The 25842-nt window shown below is 46.6% G+C and overlaps 11 protein-coding genes across 11 annotated transcripts; 6 read left to right on the plus strand and 5 right to left on the minus strand.

Annotated features, from left to right (window-relative positions):
* Window positions 1-147: 147 nt before the first annotated feature.
* Window positions 148-818, plus strand: N7520_011633 (anthrone oxygenase family protein; the record flags this gene model as incomplete). The annotated part of the gene is made up of 2 exons (XM_057145566.1): window positions 148-208; window positions 265-818. 2 exons carry the CDS (start codon window positions 148-150, stop codon window positions 816-818), a joined length of 615 nt encoding a protein of 204 aa, XP_056991320.1.
* A 358-nt stretch (window positions 819-1176) lies between these two features.
* On the plus strand, window positions 1177-2408 carry N7520_011634 (Zn(II)2Cys6 transcription factor domain-containing protein; the record flags this gene model as incomplete). Its single annotated transcript, XM_057145567.1, has 2 exons — window positions 1177-1200; window positions 1293-2408. 2 exons carry the CDS (start codon window positions 1177-1179, stop codon window positions 2406-2408), a joined length of 1140 nt encoding a protein of 379 aa, XP_056991321.1.
* Window positions 2409-2533: 125 nt separating this feature from the next.
* On the minus strand, window positions 2534-3031 carry N7520_011635 (uncharacterized protein; the record flags this gene model as incomplete). The annotated part of the gene is made up of 2 exons (XM_057145568.1): window positions 2534-2576; window positions 2820-3031. The coding sequence occupies 2 exons, from the start codon at window positions 3029-3031 to the stop codon at window positions 2534-2536; spliced, it is 255 nt and encodes an 84-aa protein (XP_056991322.1).
* Window positions 3032-3762: 731 nt separating this feature from the next.
* N7520_011636 (RTA1 domain-containing protein) lies at window positions 3763-4645 on the plus strand (the record flags this gene model as incomplete). Its single annotated transcript, XM_057145569.1, has 2 exons — window positions 3763-4162; window positions 4218-4645. 2 exons carry the CDS (start codon window positions 3763-3765, stop codon window positions 4643-4645), a joined length of 828 nt encoding a protein of 275 aa, XP_056991323.1.
* A 769-nt stretch (window positions 4646-5414) lies between these two features.
* N7520_011637 (RTA1 domain-containing protein) lies at window positions 5415-6428 on the minus strand (the record flags this gene model as incomplete). Its single annotated transcript, XM_057145570.1, has 3 exons — window positions 5415-5917; window positions 5977-6219; window positions 6272-6428. 3 exons carry the CDS (start codon window positions 6426-6428, stop codon window positions 5415-5417), a joined length of 903 nt encoding a protein of 300 aa, XP_056991324.1.
* Window positions 6429-6940: 512 nt separating this feature from the next.
* N7520_011638 (glycosyltransferase) lies at window positions 6941-10049 on the plus strand (the record flags this gene model as incomplete). Its single annotated transcript, XM_057145571.1, has 12 exons — window positions 6941-7112; window positions 7172-7390; window positions 7454-7605; window positions 7664-8019; window positions 8083-8243; window positions 8299-8559; window positions 8631-8739; window positions 8821-8992; window positions 9038-9162; window positions 9215-9377; window positions 9454-9595; window positions 9673-10049. 12 exons carry the CDS (start codon window positions 6941-6943, stop codon window positions 10047-10049), a joined length of 2409 nt encoding a protein of 802 aa, XP_056991325.1.
* A 1233-nt stretch (window positions 10050-11282) lies between these two features.
* N7520_011639 (acid phosphatase PHOa) lies at window positions 11283-12790 on the plus strand (the record flags this gene model as incomplete). The annotated part of the gene is made up of 4 exons (XM_057145572.1): window positions 11283-11468; window positions 11523-11584; window positions 11638-11803; window positions 11861-12790. 4 exons carry the CDS (start codon window positions 11283-11285, stop codon window positions 12788-12790), a joined length of 1344 nt encoding a protein of 447 aa, XP_056991326.1.
* A 282-nt stretch (window positions 12791-13072) lies between these two features.
* N7520_011640 (aldehyde dehydrogenase family protein) lies at window positions 13073-14694 on the minus strand (the record flags this gene model as incomplete). The annotated part of the gene is made up of 4 exons (XM_057145573.1): window positions 13073-13957; window positions 14019-14452; window positions 14512-14581; window positions 14635-14694. 4 exons carry the CDS (start codon window positions 14692-14694, stop codon window positions 13073-13075), a joined length of 1449 nt encoding a protein of 482 aa, XP_056991327.1.
* Window positions 14695-15762: 1068 nt separating this feature from the next.
* Window positions 15763-19261, plus strand: N7520_011641 (putative importin 11; the record flags this gene model as incomplete). Its single annotated transcript, XM_057145574.1, has 7 exons — window positions 15763-15927; window positions 15989-16089; window positions 16153-16290; window positions 16340-17355; window positions 17405-17877; window positions 17927-18115; window positions 18185-19261. The coding sequence occupies 7 exons, from the start codon at window positions 15763-15765 to the stop codon at window positions 19259-19261; spliced, it is 3159 nt and encodes a 1052-aa protein (XP_056991328.1).
* A 480-nt stretch (window positions 19262-19741) lies between these two features.
* Window positions 19742-21130, minus strand: exg1 (glucan 1,3-beta-glucosidase; the record flags this gene model as incomplete). Its single annotated transcript, XM_057145575.1, has 3 exons — window positions 19742-20535; window positions 20586-20968; window positions 21027-21130. The coding sequence occupies 3 exons, from the start codon at window positions 21128-21130 to the stop codon at window positions 19742-19744; spliced, it is 1281 nt and encodes a 426-aa protein (XP_056991329.1).
* A 1887-nt stretch (window positions 21131-23017) lies between these two features.
* N7520_011643 (uncharacterized protein) lies at window positions 23018-23389 on the minus strand (the record flags this gene model as incomplete). The annotated part of the gene is made up of 2 exons (XM_057145576.1): window positions 23018-23190; window positions 23221-23389. 2 exons carry the CDS (start codon window positions 23387-23389, stop codon window positions 23018-23020), a joined length of 342 nt encoding a protein of 113 aa, XP_056991330.1.
* Between the last annotated feature and the right edge of the window lie 2453 nt (window positions 23390-25842).

A 25842-nucleotide genomic window follows, 5' to 3' on the forward strand; every position in this document is an offset into this window, starting at 1 on the left:
CCCGTATTGATCCAGGGTAGTAACGTCATCGACCACATATCAAATAAGACTCGACACATGGGACCAAATTTTCAACTGAGTTCCTTTAATCTTCAGAGAAAACTTAACCTCATATCTCCTGAGAAGCATCCACATCCAGTTAGTAAGATGGGTACAGATATCTTCGTGGCCCAAATGATCAGCACGCTCGGCTGCGGCGTCGCAGCAGGTAAGCTCACCTAGGGATGAAAACCTTGGTTAAGCGCTGACTTTGATACCTGTCAGGTGGTGTGATGACTCTCTCCATATTAACCATCCCCACTCTCACCCTTCCAGCTCGTCAACCGGCCTCAGTCACCATTCCTTCGCAGCAAGTCCCGGGCACCCCAGTCCCACACCTCACACACCAATGGCTCAACACATATGAACGGGGAAAGATGACCTTTCCCGTGATTTCCGTAGTTTCTTCGGTCGCGAATGGGTATCTTGCCTGGGCATTAAGAAACACAGCTGTGCCAGAGTCGGGTATAGTGGGTGGCAGCTGGACTGGGTGTTACATGACGGCTATTGTCGCAACAATGGGATTAGCCGTTTGGACATTGACGGCAATGAAGAGGACGAATGCCCGGTTGACGGCGATTGCGACACGGGATGATGCTGCTGCTGCGGAAGGAATGAAGGGGATGGTTGTGGGGGAGCAGGAGAAGGTGAAACGGGCGAAAGAAGATGCTGAAATTCCTGAACTTTTCAGGAAGTGGTCGAAATTGAACTTAGTGAGAGCTCTGTTTCCCTTGACTGGGGCTATTATTGGGTTGTATGGCGCTACAAAACTGAATTAGGGAGGTTACTTGGACTAATATTGCTGCCTAAGTTGCGGACTTATAGTACGTAACGGATTTTAGTTTTTCTATCGGCTCTGCTGTCTTTAAGATTGAAGCTACTAGGAATGATGTTCTTGCAATTAATTTCTTTCACTCAATGACTAGGAGGTTATATGCCTCAGGCATTAAATTCCCAAAATCAGGCCAAGACCCCACCGTCCCCCCATATTCTTCATTTTCGCCGCTTGCGAGAAACTTAATCAACCAATTTTTCGGGTCAGATGCGCTTTTACCGGAGGTAAGGCCTGCGCTTACCAAAAATTGGATTCCATAATGGAGCGTCCGACAGCTCGACGAGCGCATACCAAATCTAGGAATGGCTGTCAGCGTTGCAAAGCACGTAAGGTCAAGGTAGGCAAGCTCCTTCCATGAAATAGCTAGGCTTTGCGATTTTTGGAACCTATATTAATATTGCCTATGGTGATATTAAAGTGTGATGAAACCAGACCACACTGCCGAAATTGCACCAACCATGCGATTGATTGTCTGTACTCCAAGGAGGTAATCAGCAGAAGGGCGACCCCTATGTCTACTCCACCATCGGCGGAGTCTCTACATGCGGATAACTCGCCATCCGTTGCGGCCAACACCATTGGCTCAAACAGTAATGCTAGTGCATACGGTCAATCTGCTGACATGGGAATGGCAATGGGAATCTCAGAAATGGAGCTGCTTCACCATTACTCAACATCCACATGCTACACGATTTCTCGCCTTCCGGTGCTCCAAACAGTATGGCGAATCAGAGTTCCCCAGTTTGGATTCTCTTTTCCATTTCTTCTTCATGGCATCCTTGCCTTATCAGCCCTGCACCTGGCTTATCTGAGGCCCGAGCTTCATGCACACTATGTCACACAGGCCGAGTTTCACCACAGCCAGGCCCTGCAGATGGTCTCCGCTATCATCCCAACTATGAACAAGGAAAATGCTAGTGCAATTTATCTGTTTTCATCCATTGCATGTATCATCTCCTGTGCAAAACCTCGAGTGACACATGAATTCTGGATGATCGGCGATCGGGATATTGAGTGGTTATCCTTATTCCGTGGTACCCGCTCCATCATTGCAGCAGCAGAAGATACCATCAAAACCGGAGTCCTCTCGCCAATTTTCAAGAATGGAAATTCGAGAAGTCGTGCCCGGAACGCCAGATCGACTTCAAACTTGACCTACTTGAATGATTTGCGACAACTTCTCAGGGACAACGTGCCGAATACGGAAGAACTTAATTGCTACTTTGACGCCATACATGACATGAGCAAATCATTCGCATCTGTGGAAGAAGATGGCTTTGAGAACTGCCAGACGGCTGATGTATTTGTCTGGCTCTTACAGATATCCGACGAATATTTAAATCTGCTTCGGCAACGAAAGCCCGAAGCTCTGGTCATTTTCTCATATTTCTGCGTGATCACTCACTACCTTGAATGGGCCTGGTGGATGCAAGGCTTGAGCCATCATATGATACGAAGTATATACCATTGCCTGGACGAGGAGCACCGCTGCTGGCTACAATGGCCCATGGAGCAATTGGGTTGGGTTCCGTAAGGTTGACCTAGGACCCAAGAAAATTTAGAGTATTGTACATATATTCCAATTCATATCAATATCTATCTAATAAGTTTCAAGAGAGGTTAAACACAGCTTTCCACTGTAAAGCGTCTACCATGAATCTAGGCTTTGTAAAGAGCAATCTTGGAAGAGCATCGTTTCACTCTAGTAAGGATCAGTTCAAGACTTCAAAGGAATTGAAGGATAATTGTTCTGCGACTATTGATCAGCATAAAACTCACTTATTTCAAGAAGCCTCTTCATAAATCTTCCTTACTCTCATTTTGAGAAAACAGTTTTTGATTCACATCTCACTCTCACTATCCTGCACTGACTGTCTTTCAAGATCCAATGTCATCTGGATAGTCAGAACAAGATAGAAAGACTTTAGCAGAGGCCAGAATTTACCTCGAAACATTCCCTGATCGGAGACTGTTCTCTTGCAGTAGGAGATTGACGTGTAGGAATCTGACTTGTCGCATATATCGTTGTTGTTGCATGCTTGGCGAATACAAAGTAGCTTCGGAAGGGGTGACGACACCAAAGATGCCTGCTGCAAGTGAGACAGACGTGAGGGCACACACGAGCACGATAAGAATTATAGCAAGGTTACTGAGCATAGTGTGTGTATTGAGATATATGCTGGATTTTGGTTGGATTATGGCCTTATAAACTCATAGCCTCATGCACGGGCAAGAACAGATCGATGTGGATTTTCCTTCGCCTCTTTCTCTTTTCTTTTTGAAACCATGGCTGTTAATGGCTTAAAAACAATGCGGGTGCCTACAGACTAATCTTAAGGTGCCTCTCTGCTGGTGCCAATTACTTTGGACCTACAGCTTTGAAGAAGTGGATGCTAAGTAGTCGGTTCTACCCGCATGCCCTACAATCAACTATGCGACGGAAACCGTTATTTTGAACCGTAAAGATTATTCCATCGTTTGTAATGGATAATTGACTCCAAATTGAATACTTTGATACCGCCAAGCAGAGTATTTAAAACGTAGATGCACTGTTTTACCTAATTTCTACGAATTACAAGCTTTGCTGAGTGTGCGGAGTGGGTCGTCGGTTTCGTATTCGGCTTTTTCTGACTGTAATTCCTCACCCGAACTATATAGCCACTTCTTAAATTTTAAAGAAACTTCAAGCTCCGCAAATAGAAACTTATTGTGGCTGCCTGACGCAAAGCTAGTTTTTGATAGCCTTCTGGCGCTAAATCATGAATATAAACAACACGATAATGTGCTTATGATCCAGCCACATGCATCTTTTTCCTATCGTCTTTTTTTCTAATTCACTCTTTATACTCCTCATTCAGTCTGTCGCAACTCCGGTCTTGTCATTCAAGATGTCTGATTACATTCTTTACAACTATACACCTTCGCTGGCAGCTGCAATCATTTGTCTGCTCCTCTTCATCGCTATAAACCTCGGCCACATATTTTTGGCTTGGAAGCACAAGACACAATTTTTCATAACTTTCATTATTGGTGGTTTCTTTGAAGCAATTGGATATGCGGCACGAGCAGTCAACGCCCACGAAGCCCCAAATTACGCGACCATGCCATACGCTTTACAAAGTCTCTTTATTCTACTCGGCCCTTCTCTGTTTTCGGCATCGATCTATATGATACTTGGTCGAATCATTCGTCTGACGGACGGAGACTCGAGGTCTCTCATTCGCGCATCAAGATTAACAAAAATCTTTGTATGCGGTGATGTCCTGGCATTCTTTGTCCAGAGTACAGGTAAGCATTTCCCCTTCCGCAAACTTTATGTAAATGTGCTAAACATCATATACAGGAGGCGCATTGATGTCAGGAGCCAAATCAGCCAGCAAGTTAAAGCTTGGCGAAAACGTTATCATCGTTGGTTTGTTCGTCCAAATGATCTTCTTTGGCTTTTTCGTGGTCGTTTCGATCGTCTTCCACAAGCGGATGGACAGAAACCCCACCACATCAGCTATGGGCACTTCAGTTGACTGGCAACGGTACATGTGTACTCTGTACTTTGCAAGTGCTTTGATCATAATTCGTTGTCTTTACCGAGTGATTGAGTACATTCAAGGATCAACTGGCTTTTTGCAAAGCCACGAGTACTTTGCTTATATCTTTGACACTTCTCTGATGATCGTGGTCATGCTCACTTTCCTGATTTTCCACCCAAGCCAAGTTGTTTCTGGACACAGCAAGATGGATGATGCGGAGCTCATGTATAGGCAGGTGGCATAGAGGGAATTTGGAGGAAATTTGGAATAGATAAGGAATTATAGCAATCAATTAATAAGATTTTATCGTTTCTTTACCACCTTCTCTCTAGCTTGTATACATTGCTTGATTAAATTTCGTCTCTATCCTCTTTCCACCTCAAGGTTCTTCACAGAAATCTAATTTCAAAATACCTGTCACGTAAACTGACCAGATGGGAAATGATAACCGAGTATGAAACCTAAGAAGCACACAGAACAATATTTTTAGTATTGGGATATGGATAAAAAAGGATAAGCTTAATAGGACCTAAAACAAAATGGAACTAGTAGGGGAAACACTTCAAGATCACTCGGAGGTCGCCCCCACGCTCTCCTAGAAACATAGGGGCGCACTCACTAAGATCCAGAGTGAAAAGGAAACAGCAGCAAAGACGATAGAAGTGATCTACGCTATATTGATTTGCAAGCGACAGGTATTGCTTAGCCTATCTGTGGAGTGGAGCTTATCTCCAATTTGTACCCCTTGAACCCTTCCCTGTGCACTGAGTCCATCCACTAAACACTTCCCAATAAGAATTATGGTCCTGTACATACTCCTGACTAAAGCTATAATAATAGCAATCATATAAAAAAGAAACAACTTAATCTATGTATTCATGTAAAATTCCAATACTATTTAAAAGTAAAGTAAAGACGATACAGGGAAAAACAGTCAAAATCTATAGCAGAATTCAGGTACATGTAGATAAATGGTCCCAAAAAATACTCCCAACTATTCATGTAATGCCAACTCAATTCATGATTCTTTCACCTCCTGTGGAAGCTCCCTTGAGCTCATGGGAGTTGTTGGCTTCAATGGAGCTGTCGGTTTCCCTCGAGTTGGTAGATTTGTCACTTTTCAAAACAACAGATGGGTGGAAGACGTTCATAATCGCCATAACCATGAACATCATGGCAGCATCAAAAACGTACAAAAAAACCTCATGGTTAATGACATAGCCACTGTTTCCTTGAGCAAACTCGACAAGTCGATAAACGGATCGGATCAAAATCAATACACTGACAGCGTAGCATGCAAAAAGAAGCCCTCTCCAATCTCTGGGCCAGATGGAACTCCAAAGGTGCATTGTCCGTGCAGACTTCTCGGTTGGTGATGCGAAAATCCTGATATGGAAAAGGGCAGATGATAAGACAAAGGCACAGAAGAAAAGAAGTTGGACGCAGAGGCCTCCGACAATAACCCACTGGCCGACCATGACAGTCTTTGTAGACCCGTTGGTCGTAATACCACCACCTAGGAGAGGATTTGGTAAGACTTAGAGGTTTTCAAGGTTGCAGCTATGAAACGCTTACCTGCTCCCTGGAGGATGAAGGAGAGAATATCACCACCGACAAAGACTTTTGTCATAAGATGGACAGGCACGTAGCTTAGATGTTCGCCATGAAGGAAAGTGATAATTCTTCCAAGAACCATATAAATAGACGCCGCGTAGAGAATTGGCGCCAACAGAATAAAGAGGGACTGCATTGCGTAGAGGATGGTTGATGTTGTGTTGAAATGGGCGGCGGCACGAGCGATATAACCGATAATTTGGACTGGGATTGAAATTAGCCAGGGAGCTGATTGATATGAATATAATACACTAACATATTCCTCCAACAATAAATGGGTTGAAGTATTTTGAATGGCTTCTGATCCGTTGGTAGAGGTGGAAAGCAGTCGATAAGAAGAAAAGTGCGGCAAGCAATACTGCACCCACAAGTGTAGGTGTGTAATTGTAAAGAATGAAGGTGGATTTTGACATCTTGAAAATGATTAATGTTTCTCCAAAGTTTCCAACTATGGACTCGATCTTGTTAACAAGAAAGAAGCGGACGGTCACGAATTAAATAGACCATTTCCTAGACGTTCAAAATCTCGGTCTACTTCTAGGCAGCATAGATATTCATGCTGTAGCAATTCAAAATAATCTTCAGGGTTTAAGGATCAATCTTAAAGCTAGCTAATTTCGGTATCCAGTTGAAGATCTCAGTATCTTTATCGGTTTCCGAACCCGAATACGAGTAAAGTTGCGTCGCATTCGGGTTTCGCATTCAATCCGAGACGTTTAGGTTCTGAAATCCCCACATGATCAAATAAGGTTATAGTGGATTTATTATTGAAAAGTCCCCAGTGGTCAATCATTTTCTTCAATCATTTCTTTTAAAATATTTTCCGGAGATGCAAAAATAAAAACAACGCTGCCTAACAGATCGTCTCTCGCGCATATTTATAGTGAATCTGTTTTCGCTGTTTTATCCCTCCCCAACATTCATCATGTCTTCCAAACACGAATACACACACCTTGAAGAGGGGATTTTCGATGAGACGAATGAAGAGTCGATCATTGACGAGCCGCCGCCGGCATACAACTCTGTCTTTAACGAAGACCAACTGTTATTACCACCAACCACCAGGAATTCCTGGCGGGACTCTATTCTAATCGAAGGTATTCAAGATGAAGGGTCTATTTCCAGAGTTTGTTTACTAACATAACCCCCCAAAAAGATATCGGTCGTTTTAGCATAGATTTAAGCGCCGGGGCTCGCACATCTGCGCTAATCCAATCATTTTCACTACCCACTCAACGACCACAAGTTATCGATATTCCGGCCATCAATCCCGGCCCAAATTCACCTGTCAGAAGCACTGATTGTGCTGCTAGGATCTCAGTTGAGACCCCCGAAATCCCACTTGATATTATTCTGATGCTCGTGGGAAGCAGAGGTAAGAACACATCACCGCCAAGGGCCTTGGTGCGTGCATAGCTAATACATAATCACTCCATAGATGAGATCAAATCCATCATCTTGGTTGGCCAGGAGCTCCAAAAACATGGGCATCGAGTTAGAGTCGCTACACATTCGCTTTTCCAATCGTTCGTCCTTCGAGCCGGATTGGAATTTTTCTCAATCAGCAGCGACCCAGAGCATCCTATTGCGGTAAAATCACCGTTTGTACGCATTACAGTTAGAGAGTTGAATAGCTAACATTAAATAGACAAAAGATTCAGGTTTTATGCCCGAGCTTAGCAGTCATAGCAGACCCGAGGTCCTGAAGAATAGTAAACTTCTTCTAAACACACTCAAGGAATGTTGGAATGCCTGTGTCCAGCCCGGTTCACACGATAACAAACCATTCGTCGCGGATGCCATCATTGCAACGCCCCTTGCACATGCCCACGTCCATTGTGCTGAGATGCTTTCCATCCCACTCCATATATTCTCTAACAGCCCCTGGACACCAACGAGACGATTCGTACATCCGCTAGCACATATCGAGACGGGGAGTGAGATTGATTATCAGCTTCAAAATTATCTTTCATATCTGCTTGTTGGCGAATCGGTCTGGCATGAGTAAGAAGCGTTCATACCTATCGCCGTCTGGCTATATGAAAGTCGATACTGACATGGCTCCAGGGTCTATTATGTCGTCGATCATTTCCGACAAGCAGTTCTAGGGTTACCGCAAATGCCTCTGTTCGATGGAGCAAATATTATGAGGGACCTCAAGATTCCTCACACTTATCTGTGGTCCGCGGGGTTGCTTCCAAAACCAGAGGACTGGGACGAGACCATTGGTATGTGAAGAGACTCCCTGACTTGATTGCCTTGGTTGCTAAAATGAATTTCTAGATATCTCAGGCTACCCCACCGTAGAAAGCCCATCTTTCTATACCCCCTCGGAAGAATTGAAAGTATTCCTCAAATCCGCAGTGGAACCTGTCTTGGTCTTACTGGATATCACCCAGTTGAACGAACCGGCTAGATTGGTCCAATATCTCTTCGAAGCCTCAGAGAAATATGGAATCTATTTCCTTCTGCCAAGTAGGTTTGGAAAGGACATTCAGATTCTTACATCGCCGAAGATCTTTGTGCTAGATGGTGTTCCAAATGGTGAGTTCATTGAAATCTACAACCCTCTGGAAAAGATTAAGAACAATGAAAACTTACATATCTCACTATAGAATGGATCATTTCCAAGATTGCCGTGTTGTTGACCAGTGGCGACATCACAACCATTAAACAGGGTGTCAGATATGGGAAACCAATGCTATCACTACCAGTCCTTCGAGAGTAAGTTTTCTATCTTTATTGGTCTCAGTCTGTCTGTCAAAAGTGGCTCCAAGTTCTAAATTTAGCGCTAACAATCTACAGCCAACCGTTCTGGGCATCAACAATCTACAACGCAGGCCTGGGTCCATCTCCCCTCCGGGAGAAAGCTCTATCTAGCGAAAAAATTGTCGAAGCCTTCCGGTATTGCTTACGGCCTGATGTTAAGCAAGTCACTTCAAGGCTAGGCCAGCAAATTCAGAGGGAGAATGGCACTGTAAGTGCCGTTAATTCATTCCATCGCCACTTACAATGGGAAAAGGTCCGATGCAGTGATACCGAGACGGAGCCCGTAGTTTATCGCATGCAATTGAAGCCATCGATTAAAAGAAAAGTTGATACTGAGGAGGTGGTCCTATCAACAAGAGGAGGCGGGCCTGTGGGACCGTAAGTATTTTCTTGTTTAGACTTCGGGGAATGAGCTAACCAATCTCAACAGGGATGAGAGACCTTTCCACACTGCTCTAAATGAAGCACCCGAGCCCATCGAAGAATTCAAGAGCACCTTCTTTGTTGACGCCAAAGGCGTGTCCAAAAGTTTGATTAAAGCTATTATCAAACCAACCGTCTCACACATCGCAGATGCGCATAAGAAACGCGAGGTAAGAGGCCTAGCCTGACATGGCTCAACTTGCATAATCTATGCACGACCAGATTCATGATGACTGATTGTTCCAGGCTCACAATCATTTACCCGTGACGACGGCCTCAAAGTTGGAGCAATCAGGAGCCAAAACGGGCATGGCTTTGAAGGTAGCGAGGAACGTAGGCTTTGGGTCGGCGGTCGCTTGTGGGAAAATTGCGATGTTGCCCTTCAAGAGTGAGTTGATCTCCGGTCTTCTCAGTATTGATGGACTTTGATGTTTAGTACGTTCTTTATACTAACGCGTATGTCAGCGGTGTGGTATATGAGCGAGACGGCATCATATGGAGTGCGAGCCTTGAAGGGGCGCCCGGAAGGGAAACGTGAGGTTTGGAATGTCGAAGAGAAGGAGAATGTGGATAGCAATAAGAAGTCTCCAGATTTCGATGAAGGTAAAGTTCTGACCTTTGGAAGCTTGGAGGAGCCCATTACTAATGATTCATGTGTTGTCACAGTGTGTGATACAGACCTCAATATCGCCTTGGGCCAAGACGATGCTTATATTCGTGCAATCACAGCATCGAGAATGGCGCAGGGATCTCATACTACAACTCAGCCTAGCGATGATGACAGGTCCTCACTTGGATCCCGTCGGTCGGCTGCTCTAGCTCTTGATGGCAAAAGAGAGTAGATACTAAGATAGTTTTATACATAGTGGACTAATTTATGTTTGTTTGTGTGATCAAATGTCAAATTTACAACATATATAGCTAGTTTTGCACTCAGTAACAAGAAGATTCCCTGGAGCTGGGAAAATGGCAATACAATATTTTTCAATGGGGACATCATTGACAAGGTCGAAGGTAATTACTGCACATGTGAGTTCAACGGTATTCTTTCTTGGAATTGACTTGAAACATCCTATTAGACTCCTCTTCATCGTAAAACATGAGCACAATTTTAAATGGGAGCCTAACAAAAAGAGATCTCGGACTCGGAAGGGGTACACAATGATCGTCACCCGAATACGATCGCATTCGGCCTTTAAGCTTTCATTAGCCGTGCCAAGCATGCAGAAATTTACTACATAGTGATACTAGAGGCTTTCCGCCGCGCATTCACCTACCCAGTCTCCCGTCTCCTACGCAATCCCAACCACACATGTGCAGTATTCTAGTACGTATAAGCCATCTTCTATCTACATGACGCCGTTTTGGGAATATGATCTAATATTGGAGCAGAGAGGCTGTTACAAAGCTTATCTTGATCAATCGTGATAATTAATATCTGCTACCTCACCACTAAGGCAGGTCTTGTTGTTAAATGCATAGATCTGCAAGATAAAACTATCTCCGTGGAATACAGTTCCTGACGAAAATGCGGACCCGATTGTTCCATAGGATCGGCAAATGTCCGAATGGCAGGTAATTGTGTGACTTAAGGCTCCCCCATTTCCGAGTGGGAATAAAGTTATGAATTAATTGAGCAATATGACAAGAAAATCTAACTTCATTGATGATGCTTCACCAAAGGTCACATGATCGCAATGCCATGCGATTCCGCTGTCTTGGCTCGGGTCATTCCAAGATGAACCAATCAGAACCCTTGCTTCAACCGCTTGCCTTGTATGACGGTTGTTCGATCACTGTATTCAACTTCATCAAAACAAATCCGAATTGTGTAAAGGATACTATCCTGGAGGTACTTTTACTTGTATCTGCAGCATCATAGATTGTGTTGTCACTTTGAGAGCCAGACAAAAGTTTCGGATATTTACTCAAATGTTGTCAGATGCAATCTGTTGTGCTCCCTAATAAAGTTGTTGACTTCCTTCATCTTACTTTCTTTCTTCCTCTTTCAACCTTTCATTCTACTCTACCGCGGCCTCCAACACAATAATCACGTTCAAGAAACATTGCTGACAATGAAACTGATCTTCCTGACCCTGTTGGCTACGGTCTCGTTGGCTCTCGCCAGCGTGGCCACCACGTCGGAGCCTGCTATGTCTGACTTTATGAAAGCCCAGGCGACCATTTTGCCAGCGGCCCCCATTTCCGACGTCAAGGGTCTTGTTTTTGACCACTTCTATCAGGTCTGGCTGGAGAACATTGTGAGTGATGCCTTAAGACCCCCGGGAAATGCTCATGGCTAATACCCAACACAGGACTACGAGGACTCCGAGGCAGATGGCAGCCAGGAGTTCTTCGCTAAGCAGGGCATTTTGCTGTAAGTAAAGACGCCAGCTCTTGACCCTTTCCTTCGTTAATATTTGTATTCAGTACTAATTTCTACGCTGTTGCTCACCCTTCGGAGCCCAACTACTGCGCTGCAGCTGGTGGCGACACCTTTGGCATGGACAACAATAATTTCAAGCAGACCCCTGCCAATGTTTCAACCGTTGCTGACTTGCTAGACACCAAGTCTATCTCCTGGGGCGAGTACCAGGTAAGGAACACTGTCTCCCGCTTCCCGCTTCCTGCTTCCCAGCTAACAATGGTGTAGGAACATCTGCCATACCCTGGCTTCCAGGGTTATAACTACTCGAACCAACAGACCTACAACCCTGAATATGTGCGCAAGCACAATCCGCTGGTCCTTTATGACTCTGTTGTTTCGAATGACACTCGTCTCCGTCAGATAAAGAACTTCACAGAGTTTGATAATGATCTGAAGAATCAGAAGCTTCCACAGTGGGCGTTCATCACTCCAAATATGACCAATGACGCGCACGACACCAACGTTACCTTCGGGGCCTCGTGGGAGAAGAAATGGATGGAGCCTCTGCTGAACAACACCCACTTCATGAAGAACACCGTCATCCTCCTGACCTACGACGAGGACAAGACTTACAACAAGACCAACCGCATCTTCATTGTTCTAATCGGCGGTGGTATTCCTAAAAATCTCAAGGGAACAAAGGATGACACATTCTACACCCATTACTCCACCATTGCTACTATTTCTGCCAACTGGCAACTTCCCTCCCTCGGCCGCTGGGACTGTGGAGCCAATATCTTCGAGCTTGTTGCCAACAAGACTGGCTATGTCAACTACAATGTCACCATCTCTGGTCTAGGTCTCAATGATACATACCCTGGACCCTTCTCCGACAACACATACTCCAAGTTTTCACCTGTCTGGCCCAACCCCACCACCGAGGGCAATTGTTCAGCCGGCCATGGCGTCTTGGACATTGTCAAAACGACTTTCAACGGCACCAAGCCTACTTACAATTACACTTACCCTTTCCCCTGGGATGGAAAATCCGGCTATAACCTCAATGTCACCGCCAGTCGCCAGCTGGACGGTAAGGAGATTACCATGACTTCTTCCAAGCCCAATGACTCCAAATCTGGTGCTGCCGTTGCAGCTCTTCCCAGCTCGGTGGCTTTCACTGGAGCCCTGGTGGCCGCCTTTGTCTACTTCCTGTAGGCCATTTCTTTTATCTGTCTCGGTGTTCTGCGCCCTGGCTCGCCAGGCTGGTTAGTTTTGCTGCCTACAGACTTCTGAGATGCTGACACCTAATTCAGTCAGAGTCAACAAAAAGGTTTCAACAATAGAATTTATCTCGTGAGATGACATGGGTCTTTATTCGATCTTCTATGAACCACTATCGTCAAGAGTCAAAAATTCTTAATAACTAGCGATGACTTAAATGAACCATTAATTTATGAATTGTCTCAAGTAGTCTTAAATTTTCATGAGTCTCATTGACTATCCCGACTTGATCAGAATAGTCTTTGTCTGGAGGAAGTTCTCAATGCTGTATAAGAAACCCTCCCGTCCAGTACCACTCATCTTATAGCCACCAAATGCAGTATCCTTTGTATTGCTGGGGGCAGTGCAATTGACTCCAACAGTACCCGCTTGCAAAGCCTTGGAAAAACGAATCGCACGGTCAAGGTCCTTAGTAAAGACCGACGCATATAGACCAAATTCAGTATCGTTGGCCTTCTTAATGACCTCTTCCTCCGTCTTGAAAGTCTGGATAGCCACAACAGGACCAAATATCTCCTCCTTCATAACCCTCGAATCCTCTGCCAACTCTTCAAAGACAGTCGGCTTCACAAAGAAACCATCGTTCGCATCCCCACCCAGCGTCAGCTTACCTTCTTTCTCACCAAGAGCGAGATACTGCTTTATGCGATCATACTGCAAATAATCAATCTGCGGACCATGCTGCGTAGTTGGGTCGAGCGGATCACCCATCTTGACACTAGCGAACATCGCCTTGAATTGCTCTGTGAATTTCTCCTTGATAGACTCGTGCACGTAGATACGCGAGTTAGCAACGCACACCTGTCCGCTGTTGAACTGGATGCCGAACATGGTCTGCGCGGCAGCAGATTGGAGGTCTGCGTCCTCTAAGATAATAGCGGGCGTCTTACCGCCCAGTTCCACGTGGACGTGCTTCAAGTTAGACTTTGCCGCCGCAGCGTGAATCTTCTGGCCCGTGAGCGAGGACCCGGTGAAACTGATTACGCGGACTTTCATGTGCTCGGCGATAGTTGAGCCTACTGGGGAGCCGTAACCGGAGAGAACGTTGATGACGCCTGGTGGAAACCCGACCTTCTCGATTAATTTGGCGATGTAGAGCGACTATGAAAAACGACATTAGAGATCTTTTTCATCCTGCATATCAGACCGTCGGAAGACTCACAGTTAACGGGGCCTTCTCGCTACTCTTCAACACCACAGTATTACCAGCAGCCAAAGCAGGTGCCGACTTTCCAGCAAAATTAACCAAGGGGAAGTTCCAGGGGATAATCAATCCGGCCACGCCAAAGGGCTCTTTGACAGTCATCTTGAAGGTACCAGGGGTGTTGGTACTAGCCGTACCCTGGACGGTCCAGGCATGGTCGGCAAAATATCTGAACTGTTCTGCAGCCATCAACCCATCGGGGAAGAAGGAGATTGGGCGGCCAGTGCTGAGAGTTTCGAGCTTAGCCAATACGGGCACGGCCTCTTGTATGAGGTCGGAGAGTTTGCGTAGGTATTCCCCGCGCTTCTCCACGCCAAGGTCTCTCCAGGCGGGGAATGCTGCTTCGGCGGCTTCTACGGCGTCGTTGACATCGCTGACGTCTGCCTCTTGGACTGTAGGTTGTAGGTTATTTTTTAGTATCTGCTCGAGTGTTGGATGGGGTAAATCATACCTTTTGCAACGACATCTTTCGTGTATGGATATATGATGTCAAATGTCTTGCCGTTTGAAGAGTTTCGGAACTTGGGAGGGTGTAAGTAAGGCGTCCTGATGTCTTTTCTTTGCTCAAATTTACCTCGCCGTTAATGAACAGCCGTGTCTCAATCGGCTGCAATTCTTTGATAGTTTCGGCCATTTTTTGTTGGTAAATCCAAGTAAGTTCATACAGAAAGGTTGGGAAAAAAGAAAACGTAAGTCAGATTGAGGGGTAACAAGGTAGTAGTGACTTGAAGTGCTCAGTCCTTGTCGATCACTTGAGCTTACACATGTACCAATGCTCTATTCGTGGGGGCCAAAAGTGATATTAGATACCTCAATTCCACCATGGGACCCATTGTGAGAATTAGTCTTCGAATCCATGATTCTCAAACATCTTTTGAGCCCCCTGGTCTCCACTTCACTGGCTCCATAAATTCCGCGCTGCTTCATATCCTGCAGGTCCAACGCATCCTGCACATGTCTACGAACAATTCTTGAAATCAAGCATAATCATTGGAAGTAATAAAAGAAGCTCCAGAGTCCTATGAACTGCTCAGCGGTGGGGTTTTTAGTCTCATTGGCCAGTCCTTTCTTTGAGACATCTGCCCAGGTGCCATATACTTGGATGGTGGCTGCATTATGGAGATTATATAATATATACATAATTCACCTCCAGGGCTGTTTCTCAAAAGAAAAAAATGGATAATAATGGCATATTGTAGTTACACCACCGGTGACCTGGAACTTAACTCCCTGAAAAAAGAAGTTGGAGGTATGGTATCGACGAAACCTGGTGACTTCGTGGTCTCCACTATAAAACACTATTTGGCAGTCCCAAATTGGAAAGTAGGGCTCATACATAGGGCTTTTCCTATTCAATAGCGTATTGATTAAGAAAAGAAACAAAAATAGAAGGCAAAAAGCATCTCGAATGTGAAGGCAATGTATAATCATAATTGAGTGATGGAAATGAGGAATGGACTCGCGGTGGATCGAACCGGTGACTGTCTCCCCTCGCTTCACCGCCCAAGGCGGTGGATGAGGGGATGGCGGGCAAGTTTAATTGTAGACGTGAATGTTCGCTTGATCAACACGTCATTCAAGGTCACCCAGTGACTCTCTATATGGGCAATCGCTGACCTACTGAACCTCTATAACCTCCCGTGCCCTTGGTGCTGTTCAGCTGGCGTAGATCTTTTCGATCAACTTTGACCCGACCACAAACATGTCCCAGCCGATCGAGGTGCCTGGCGAGGCAAGCCCATTGGGATACCAGAATGTTGTCAACACTTTGGCAATGGCTGCTAGCTCAAGTCAGCAGCAGGTTAAGACAGGTACAGCACAGTTGCAGAACTGGCAGAAACAGGGATCCTACCATTCCATCCTTCAAGTATTATCAACCTTGAGACCGATTACATGATCTGCTGTAAAACTGACTAAACCGTACATAGGATGTCTTCTGCGATCATTCCTTACCGACTGAAGTTCGATACCTCGCAATCATCCAGCTAAAAAACGGAATCGACAAGTACTGGCGAAAGACGGCAACCAAGTGCGTCCCCCAACGAGCTCCCCAAGGAATAGCCCGAATGAAATTCACTGACACCCATGGAAGCGCGATATCAAACGAGGAAAAGGCCAAGATTAAGACAACTGCTATGCAGGCAGGAATCGCTGAACCTGAACGCCCGCTCGCCCTCCAGAACGCCTTGATGATCGCCAAGATTCTCCGCTATGAATTTCCTCATGACTGGTACGGTCCTCGCCAATCTATATTGCGGTCTTAATATTAACTGTTATAGGCCGGATGCGATTACGACGGTGATTACCTTCCTGCGATCCTCAACTCAGCCCGGTGCAAACCCCATCCAACTTCCCCGGACCCTCCTTATCCTCCTGCAAATCATCAAAGAACTGTCTACCGCGCGCCTACAAAGAACCCGAGTCCAGCTTCAGTCTGTTTCACCAGAGCTGTTCCATGTATTGGGGAGCATCTATGTGGATAAAGTCAACACTTGGGTATCCATCTTGGAGCACGGCGGTGGCGATGAAGCATCATTGCTGGATGCGATCGAACAAAGTTTGGTTTCCTTGAAGGTTCTCCGACGCCTCATTATTGCCGGATTCGAACATCCGGGTCGTGATCAAGAGGTACAAAACTTCTGGACATTGTCATATAACCAGTTTGTGAAATTCCTTTCCTTCGTGCGCGAGTCTGGCAAGCTGCCAGAGCCCGTCGAAATAGGCATACAGAAGCATATCTTACAGCTTTCTAAGCTCCACGTGGAAATGGCCAAGACCCATGCGGCATCATTTGCCCACTTTGCACACAGCATTGAACTTGTGAATACCTACTGGACCTTACTTCAAAATCTTAGTGAAGTGTATGTCAGTCTTGGAGCGGATGCTGAGGCCGAAGGGCAATCCTTACCCGAGAAGACGGGCCTCAGAGCTTTGCTTTTGATCAGAGCTTGCGCGAAGATGGCTTTCAATCCAGTGCACACTTTCAAGTATCAGACTCCGGAAGATAAGGAGGAGAGAAAGCTGGCTGTCGAGCGAATTAAGACGGAACTATTCACTGATAAATTTGTATTGGACACTATGGAGTTGCTTGTCACGCAATTCTTCAGGTTCCGCAATGTTGATTTTGAGGAATGGGAAGCGGAGCCCGAGCAATGGGAGAAGCGCGAAGAAACTAGCAGTGAGGCTTGGGAGTTTTCCATCCGCTCATGCTCTGAGAAGCTGCTCCTTGACCTTGTCATCCATTTCAAGGACTTGCTTATTGATAGGTTGTTGGACGTGTTTCATTCATTCGCACGTAAGTCGTTTACAAGGTCTCGAGAGAATAGCCCTCTAACCACGTCTAGGGACCGATAACCGCAATGTGATCCTTAAGGACTCGTTGTATTCCGCCATTGGTTTAGCTGCAGCCAGTCTTGAGCAGCGTTTGGATTTCAACAAATTCCTTGAAACGACTATTGTACCAGAGGTCCAAATTCAGGATCCGGAGTACAGGCTTCTGAGAAGGCGAATCCCCATGGTACTTGGTCAATGGGTGCCAATCCAGTATGAGAAACTCAACATCGATGCTATTTACCAGGTCTTCCAGCATTTGCTGAACAAGGATGATCCGTTGAATGATCTGGTGGTCCGCATTACTGCTGGTCGACAGCTCAGAAATATCATTGAGCCCTTCGAGTTCACCTCCGCGGCCTTCGTTCCATACGCTCCCTCTATTTTGGGAAGTCTTATGTCTCTGGTCCAGGAGGTCGAAGTTTCTGAAACCAAAATGGGCCTGGTGGAGACAGTGCGAGTAGTGGTGGTGAAGATGGAAAGCCATGTAAGTCCCCTGTGTACTCGTATGATTGCAGCCCTAACAAGGATTATAGATCGCCCCCTTCTCGGACGCAATTCTTTCACTGCTTCCACCGCTGTGGGAAGAGTCTGGGGATGAACATCTGATGAAACAAGCCATTCTCAACCTGCTTTCATCATTGATCCATTCGCTTAAGCAGGAGTCTGCACGATACCACTCGCTCATTCTCCCTCTAATCCAAGGATCTGTCAACCCCGAATCCGTGAGTAGTTCCAGGGAATGCCCTTCAATCGGGCGAAGTGGAGCCATTCTAACATATTCTGATTTAAAGGAAACTTTTATGTACCTTTTGGATGAGGCATTGGAGCTGTGGGCCGCAATCATCATGCAGACACCCTCACCCGCCTCCCCGGAGATCCTCGCCCTCATGCCCGCCATCTTCCCCATCATCGAGCAAGGAACTGACAGCACCCCCCAGGCTCTTAGCATTGTCGAATCATACATCTTCCTCGCCCCTCAAGAGGTCCTCCGCGACGGAGTTCGAGACTCCCTATTAACCTCCCTGAAAGAAACACTTTCCTATACAACAAAGATGCGCACAGGTGTCGTACCCCGCCTCGTCGAGATGATGATCCGCGGAGCCGAAACCGTCGATGGCGGCAGCGAGGCTACCTACAGCATAATCTCGCGCTCCCTCCTCGAGACCTCATTCCTCCCATCTCTTCTCGAGGGCCTTTACTCCGCCTACGAAGCGAGCCAGACCTCCGGCCCGAACCGCAAATCCTCAAACGTAGTCGGCGTCATCGAAACAGACTACCTATCCGTCCTCGCCCGCCTCGCCCTGGGCAACCCTACCATCTTCGCCTCTGCCGTCGCAGCCGCCACAAACTCCACGGAAGAACAGTGTCTCGGCTGGATTCTTACGGAGTGGTTCTCTCACTACGATAATATCGGCAGTGTGAACCAGAAGAAGTTGCATGCTCTCGCTCTTACCCAGCTCCTCGCTCTTCAGGGCCCTTCTACTAATCCCTCTGGCCCTGCACCTCCTCCCCCATTCATTCTTAATCACCTTCAATCTTACCTCACTATGTGGACTGATATCATCACTGAGTTATCGGAGGGTGGCTCGGATCCGAATGCCGATTACCTAGTCTACTGGAACGCGCCTAAGGGTTCTGAGACTGCGAACCCGGAGAACTCGGAGGAGGTCGAGACGCCTGAGAACATTCGCCGTGCTGAATGGCAATCTACGGATGCGATTCACCGGTTCCCGATCCGCGACTTTGTACGCCAACGTCTGGAGCAGGTTATTCTTGCCTGCGGTGGTGCTCAGCGCTTCCAAGAGGAGTGGTTGGTCAATGTCGATGGTGAGGTTGTGTCGGCTTTTGGTGCCTTGGGACTGCTTTGATTCTGATGCTTGATGTGCTCTTTTGATTACATTTTGTTATATTTTGTTTCATGCACCATTGCATTATTGCATACAACATTATGTCATTGAGAATTGCATTGACGTCTATGTTCTCCGAGTTTCTTTACAACATACCCAATCTATACAATTCATGGTTTCAATCTTATCCACAAATGCATCGATTCCCTCTTCTAGTCTAGGTCAAAAGGTAATACTTCTGTCGGCGTATGGCAGACGCTGACTCAATGATAACTTGCACAATTTATAAGAAAAATTAATCAATTGATGAAAAAGACCAGTCAATCCGGTTGAATCCTAAAAATACACCAAAACACCTTAGGCTGATTAGCTTGCTTAATGCAAGTCCCAATTCCAGCAGCCAATTGAAGAAAACAAACACCGTGTATGAAAACGAAGCAACAAAATATCCCCCAAGCTAAAAGAAAGAATAATGAAGACGGATCAAAGACATGTTTACCACTAGCACTGGCTAGGGAACTGGCGGCTGGTGACAGGGTTAGGGAAGACTCCTTCAGCAAGCTGCTGCTTCATATCCCACTCAGGAGCCCCCTCAGTCGTCCAGGTCCAGTAAAGCCAGCCGGCTCCCTTCTCAAAGGCGTCAAGCTGAGCTTCGATAAACTGGCGAATGTTGTTACGGTCGCTCTGGGGCAGAGCAGCCACAGTTCCAGTAGACTTGCCAGCGCAGCTACTAATGTTGGTGCTACCCTGGTAAGTTCCGTCATAGCGAGCGCCAACACCCTTTCCGTTCAAGTACTTAGCACAATCGGTCATGGCGCCAGTCCATTCACCAACGATGGTCCACTTGTCACTCGTCTTGACGTGTTGCTCAACAAAGCCGCAGACATTGCTGGCGTGGGCCTTGACATCCATAGCGAGCAGGCTGGTATCAAAAACTTCGTAGTGGTGGGTGTCCATCATGACATACCAAACACCAGTAGACTCGCTCATGAATCCATTCCAGGATTCTGTTGGCTGGAAGCCATCGTGAAGAACAACAGTGGTTTCCTGGCTAACCTCACGTGCAATGCCCCAGGCGTCATAGTAGTATTGCTTCAGGCCGTCTTCGTTGACGCCACCGGGAATGCTGGGCTCGTTGAGAGCCTCAATAGCGGTAACAACATCGGTATCATTGGCATAGCGCGTAGTCAGTGCCCTTAGAGCAGACTTGGTGTTCACCACATTGTTGGCATTTTGTTGCCATCCAATCGAGCCTCGCTTGCCACTGTTGTCGAATCCGTTCTGGGATCCAGGGGCTTTCACAATGTCAGCATCTACTTTCCCCAAGTGAGTCCGATTGACTTACCGCCGTGAAGGTCAACCATGACCTTAAGGCCAGCAGCACGGGCCCAGGTGACTCCACGGTCAAGGTACTCCAGCTGGCCATCGACATATGGGTCACCATCCAAGTGCTCCAGAGCCCAGTAGCCGACAGGAATTCGAACATGGTTCATACCCGTGGAGGCGATCTGCTTGAAGTCATCCTCAGTGATGAAGGAGCTCCAGTGCTTTGCCAGCACAGTGCGGCACTGATCTGTACCGAGAACGGTGCAGAGAGACCATTCGTCGACGGCAGCATCTCCAGCGTCATCGAAGATAGAAGGAGTAATCCAAGGTTCCAAAACCAACCAGCCACCAAGGTTGACACCACGAACCTTTGTATCGGTACCGTAACCAAAAAGAGGGCTCCTAAAGGAAGGTTAGCAAGGGAAGATCGCCATGCTAAATCTGGACTGTCACGACTTACACTTGCTTCTGGGCCTTGGTAAGTTTGGAGGCGTGGCCAAGCTTGGAGGCTTGACCCAGTGCAGCCAGAAGGGCCACCACAAGGGTCTTCTTCGAGAGCGACATGCTGAGCTTCCTTTGGCAATGTTAATTTGAAATTCAGTGGCTGAACTTCAGGAATGAGATGAAATAAGAATTGTGTCAAAGAGCATGGTGAATGGCTGCTATAAGTAAATTCCATGTCGATAATTGCGCCGCATAGTGACCGAATGCAGTTCATGCCCTGGGAACGGAAATGATGAAGGCTTTGGATGAGAGACATCACATACATTGGAATGTTTGTTTGAAGATCTTTCCTTGACGCAGCTTATCGGTCTGTTGACAGCTTTCTTACAGCTTCCGGTATAGGCAGGGTATGGCCGAAAACAGACAGGAGTGGGACCAGGGATTGCGGGGGTCTGGGGTTGATAAATGGGACAATGCCTTTCAACTGGGCTTGGGTGACAATAATCTAGCTCACTCCGGTCATTTGTTAGTGTTGTTGTGGGGATTCAGAGTCTGACAGGTTTTTCATCTCACAGAGTTGGATCTTGGTAGAGCTCAGATGACGTCGGCAACGAAGATAAATGGGGCAGGTCACAGTAGATCCTGGAGATAAGATATGGAGACTGTCTGGAGAAAGGCTTTGTTCGAATCAAGTTCGGTTTCGTGTTGGTGTTGGTGTCGCAACTGCAGTCACGTTGATCAGGGCAGGAGCTCCCCGGTATAATGAAATGGGGATAGTGCTATCCACCAAGCTACAAATAAATTTCTACAACCTGTAGATTCGGACGGGTAATCGATTGCTATCTTAATGCCAACTGATTCTGACAAACTGCATATATGACCAGTTGAAATAATTGTACTGGTGATCTGGTGAAATCGTACAAGATCAATCTCTGCCGTTTGCGGTAAATTGGCACGCCACAAGATCGCCACGTGTAGAACCCTCGAGGAATGTGAAGAATCAAGATCTAATCTCTTGACGGGGCCTGTTTGGCTTGAAGACTTGATTGGCATAATATGTGTTAGCTTTGATTTCAGCTGGAAGTTCGATGGATGCAGTGTACAAGTTCATTGTTGTAGTTACCTAACGGAAGGTATTCCCGGACTAGAGACCTTCAAATTCGCACTTGAAAAACATAATAACATAAGAACACAAGAGATTATTCCTCAGCCGATTGTTCAGCTCAGATCCATGGGTGACTCGGATACTTCCGCGCTGAATAAGCCATTCGAGGTGATTTCCGTTCTCGGCGACCTAGCACTTGTGTCTGTCCCGACCCATTATTGTTATGAGAGGAGTTAAAACTGCGATCTGCTCTTCCTTTGATCGATCTGTCGGTTTGCATCTCCATTCTAGGGCAGCTTGCGTATGACCTCCCGGAGAGACTGCAGCGTAAAATCGCGATGTCTGTAACGCTAAGATCGCAAAGAATGTGGTTCAGGAATGCAAGTGAGGAATGCACGTGTCCTACATTGCTCCACTTGTGTCCTGGACTGGGCTTCGACTGGTCCAGAATGTATTGATGTGTCAGAACCAGGGATCTTAAGGTCTCAGCCGAGGATGCAAGGCGCAAGGAATCTTCCAACGACCACCTTGCGTAGTATGCAATACATCGGACTTGACTAATATTATAGCTTTTTTGAAGGATCACCTGGACGAACAGTCGAGCAGGCGCGATCGGCTCCTGGTCTTCAAATTACCGTGAAGCTGTCGTTATTGTAGTTGCAGTTGCTTTTTTAGGCTTCCCCCGCCTGTTCATCATTGCGATCAGTAAGTAAGAGGAGGACTGTGGGACACTTTGTAAGATACTTTCAGGAAATTCGGCATGGCCTATGTCATCAATAGTTCTCCATACAGGGAGGAGACACATTGTGCCGTTCACAATCAACTTTCGCAGACCTCGATCACTTTACGGGGTTGAGTCGTATATTTAAGGAATAGCATGCAGAGATGCGTTGGAATCTGAATTATTTTTTAGCACTTCCACGCTTGAACCTTGCAAAATCCTTCAGCCTCTGGATGAGCAGTCGATTTCCAAGGGCATACATGGAAGTGTGGAACGACAGGGCCTTGAATTGGAGATCCAGGTCGTCAACTGCTTCAGATGCTTGAATTTGCTGACCTGCCTCGGTATTTGACACTTAAGCAGGGATTTTGGAGCGATGTGTACTTTCCAAGGAGGCCGGTACCTTTGGCATATCGCCCCCATCTAAATCCCCACTCTGTGCCTCAGAGTCTAGCGTGCAGAAATAGTCAATCCTCTTCAAAACCAGTATTGGCTCCTCTTGTAGTGCGATCTGGTTGGTGAAAGCTTTCTGGATTGAATAAGAGGATATCATGTTCCAGCGAATGTGTTCCAATAGCGACCGGTATCGCCTCTCATGCCGAGGACAGAGAGATCATCTTTCAACCCCTAGTCACATGATAAATGTAGATAGCGCGTAAAGATAACGTTTTGTACCTAGCCAGGCAATTGTTACCTGTAGCATAAATTACTAAGAGTCTGGAACCTGACGCCTGGACCGGAAGATTCGATGCGAACCTAGCAAACATTGAGATATTTGAGCAGGCAATCTGTCAACGATTCCCCTCTGTATCCGGTAGCTGCATTGCTGCACAATGCCTCATGCATTTTTTACTTAGTCCATTTCCAATTCAATAGGCAAGGCTTAATATTAAGCTAATTCAAAATCTTCGCCACTACTTTTCATCAGGTTTACCTTTATGGTGATGTTGCCTGTGCGATGGGGGGCTACTGGAAGACACGGATATTTTGATTTCTTTTAAAAAAAATAAAATAAAAAATAAATAAAAATGAATAAATAAAAATAAAAGTAAATGAGCCATGCTTGTCGTTATTTATTTCTATTAGAGCTCTGAGAAAAGGCCCAGCCGTCTAAGACGGCGGGTGCTGACTAGTGGTACAAACAAACAAACAATTCATTAACGCCCGGCGGCTGAGCCGAAAGGGCAACTATCACTAATCTACTGTACATGTCCATCTGTGTATGCTGTGTCTCCTGAAAGCCCATACATAAAACCTTAGAACATATAACATTTCCAGAAAGCAGTATCGCAGCGAGTTTCTCGTGGGTTAGTAAGTGGGTTAGTAGGCTGGCTTGAAGGCGCTTCTCCAAGTGTTCAACATCCTATCTTCGGCAGTTGAAGCGCGTCTACCATGTGTAGCACGAGGTGGTGGGTAAGTAGGGTCGGAAGAAGGGGTGGGGGTTATGTTGGTCGATATGTTCAAGTGGCCTCGAGTCGCAATGGCGAAACGTATGGAGGCCTGTACTGCCTCTAGGTTTGGCGTCCACTTCTGATCATCAGAAGGCTGTTTTCCGCCCAGGAAGAAAGATATGTTTCCTCGGTGAGTCTGCGTGCATTGTAACATTTCCGTCCGGTGCGCCATCCACTTCCGACATCGGAAGAGGAAGTGCTCCACGGTCTCTCTTGCTTGTCCGCAATCGCATTGATCCGTCTCTGCTACATTAATTTGATTGAGATACCCATTGAGCCTAGCCATGCCGGTTCGGAGCTGGGCCAGTACGCTCGCTTCTTTCCACGTGAGGCGATCATACAACTGCCGGGTGTGTTTGCCTGGCAGTGCGGCATCTACTCGTTTTGCGTGTCTTCCTATGTTCTCTGGTAGCTCACTGCTGGGGACTGCTTGGGACCGTGCGATGTTCAATGTTGTCGACTTCATCCTCGAGACGTGTTCTTGTGGGAGAGCATCTTCTTGAGTTGCAGTTCTGGCCTGTTCTTTAGCCAGACCTAACAGCTTGTTGTCGTCGGTAGTAGGGATCCAGTGGAACTCGATGCGGTTTCCATTCCTCCGCAACCTTCTCATCAACTTGTACATCTGACAAACAAACTCCTGGCCAGACTGTCGTCGGGAGTTTCTTAGCGTGAGCACCGCCGCCTTGTTGCTTGTGAGCAACGTAGTCCTGTAGTCCTTGCAGATATAATATTGCATTGGTATACTAAGATCTAGTCTGTTCTTTTAAGCCAATACAACGGAGAGATGGGCAAATTCCCCCCCATGCTTTCCCAGCTCCTTATCCAGCTCACTAGTACTCTCATTCCTAGATGTCCATAGATCCTTTTGCCTTCAAGATTTTAGCCTTTGGGGTTCCAGCCGAGACAAAAACCTTCCCCCACACTCATATACCCGTTTGCTCCTTAAGCCCACCCTCCAGGCCAAGTTGCAGCTCTGCTAAGTCCCCTTAGGGTCACGGCATAACAACCTTCCTGCTTCTTGTGAACCGACATGCGCATCCGTCCTCTCGGGCTATACTGACAGTGTTGTAAGGATCTCTAGTCGGCAGCCGATGGCGACGCGCCAACCTTCTTCCTAGCCATCGTTGCCATAGTATACCTCAGTCCACAAGTTGGCGTGATTTCTTGCTTCCTGATACCTAGTATCCTCTCGTTCTCTAGGCCGACCATGTCTTGCAGATGGTCCCTTTATACACCCAAGCCTGCAGCGTATAATCTTTCCATCCACTAACCAAAGTATCCTCCGATTCGAGGTAGGGAGCCAGCAGCCGGTGGCGATACACCTTAGCCCTAATCCCACAAATCCAATTCTACCCCACAGGTGTCCTGCTCGACTTCGATCCGCACCTCTGAGAGGCTCTGTGAACTCCCCTTGGGGTGACGGCATGAGAGGCTGTAACCGTTATCGTCGGATGGTTTTTAAATCGTTCCTGTGTGCCAAAGGGGCCTCGAGGTCGCTAGAATTGCGGTGGAGGCAGGCCGCAACATGGCGGACTCGTTTCCTCTGGTCGTCATT

The sequence above is a fragment of the Penicillium odoratum genome, assembly GCF_028828045.1.
Source record: "Penicillium odoratum strain IBT 22623 chromosome Unknown utg000008l_segment0_segment0, whole genome shotgun sequence".
Lineage (NCBI taxonomy): Eukaryota > Fungi > Ascomycota > Eurotiomycetes > Eurotiales > Aspergillaceae > Penicillium > Penicillium odoratum.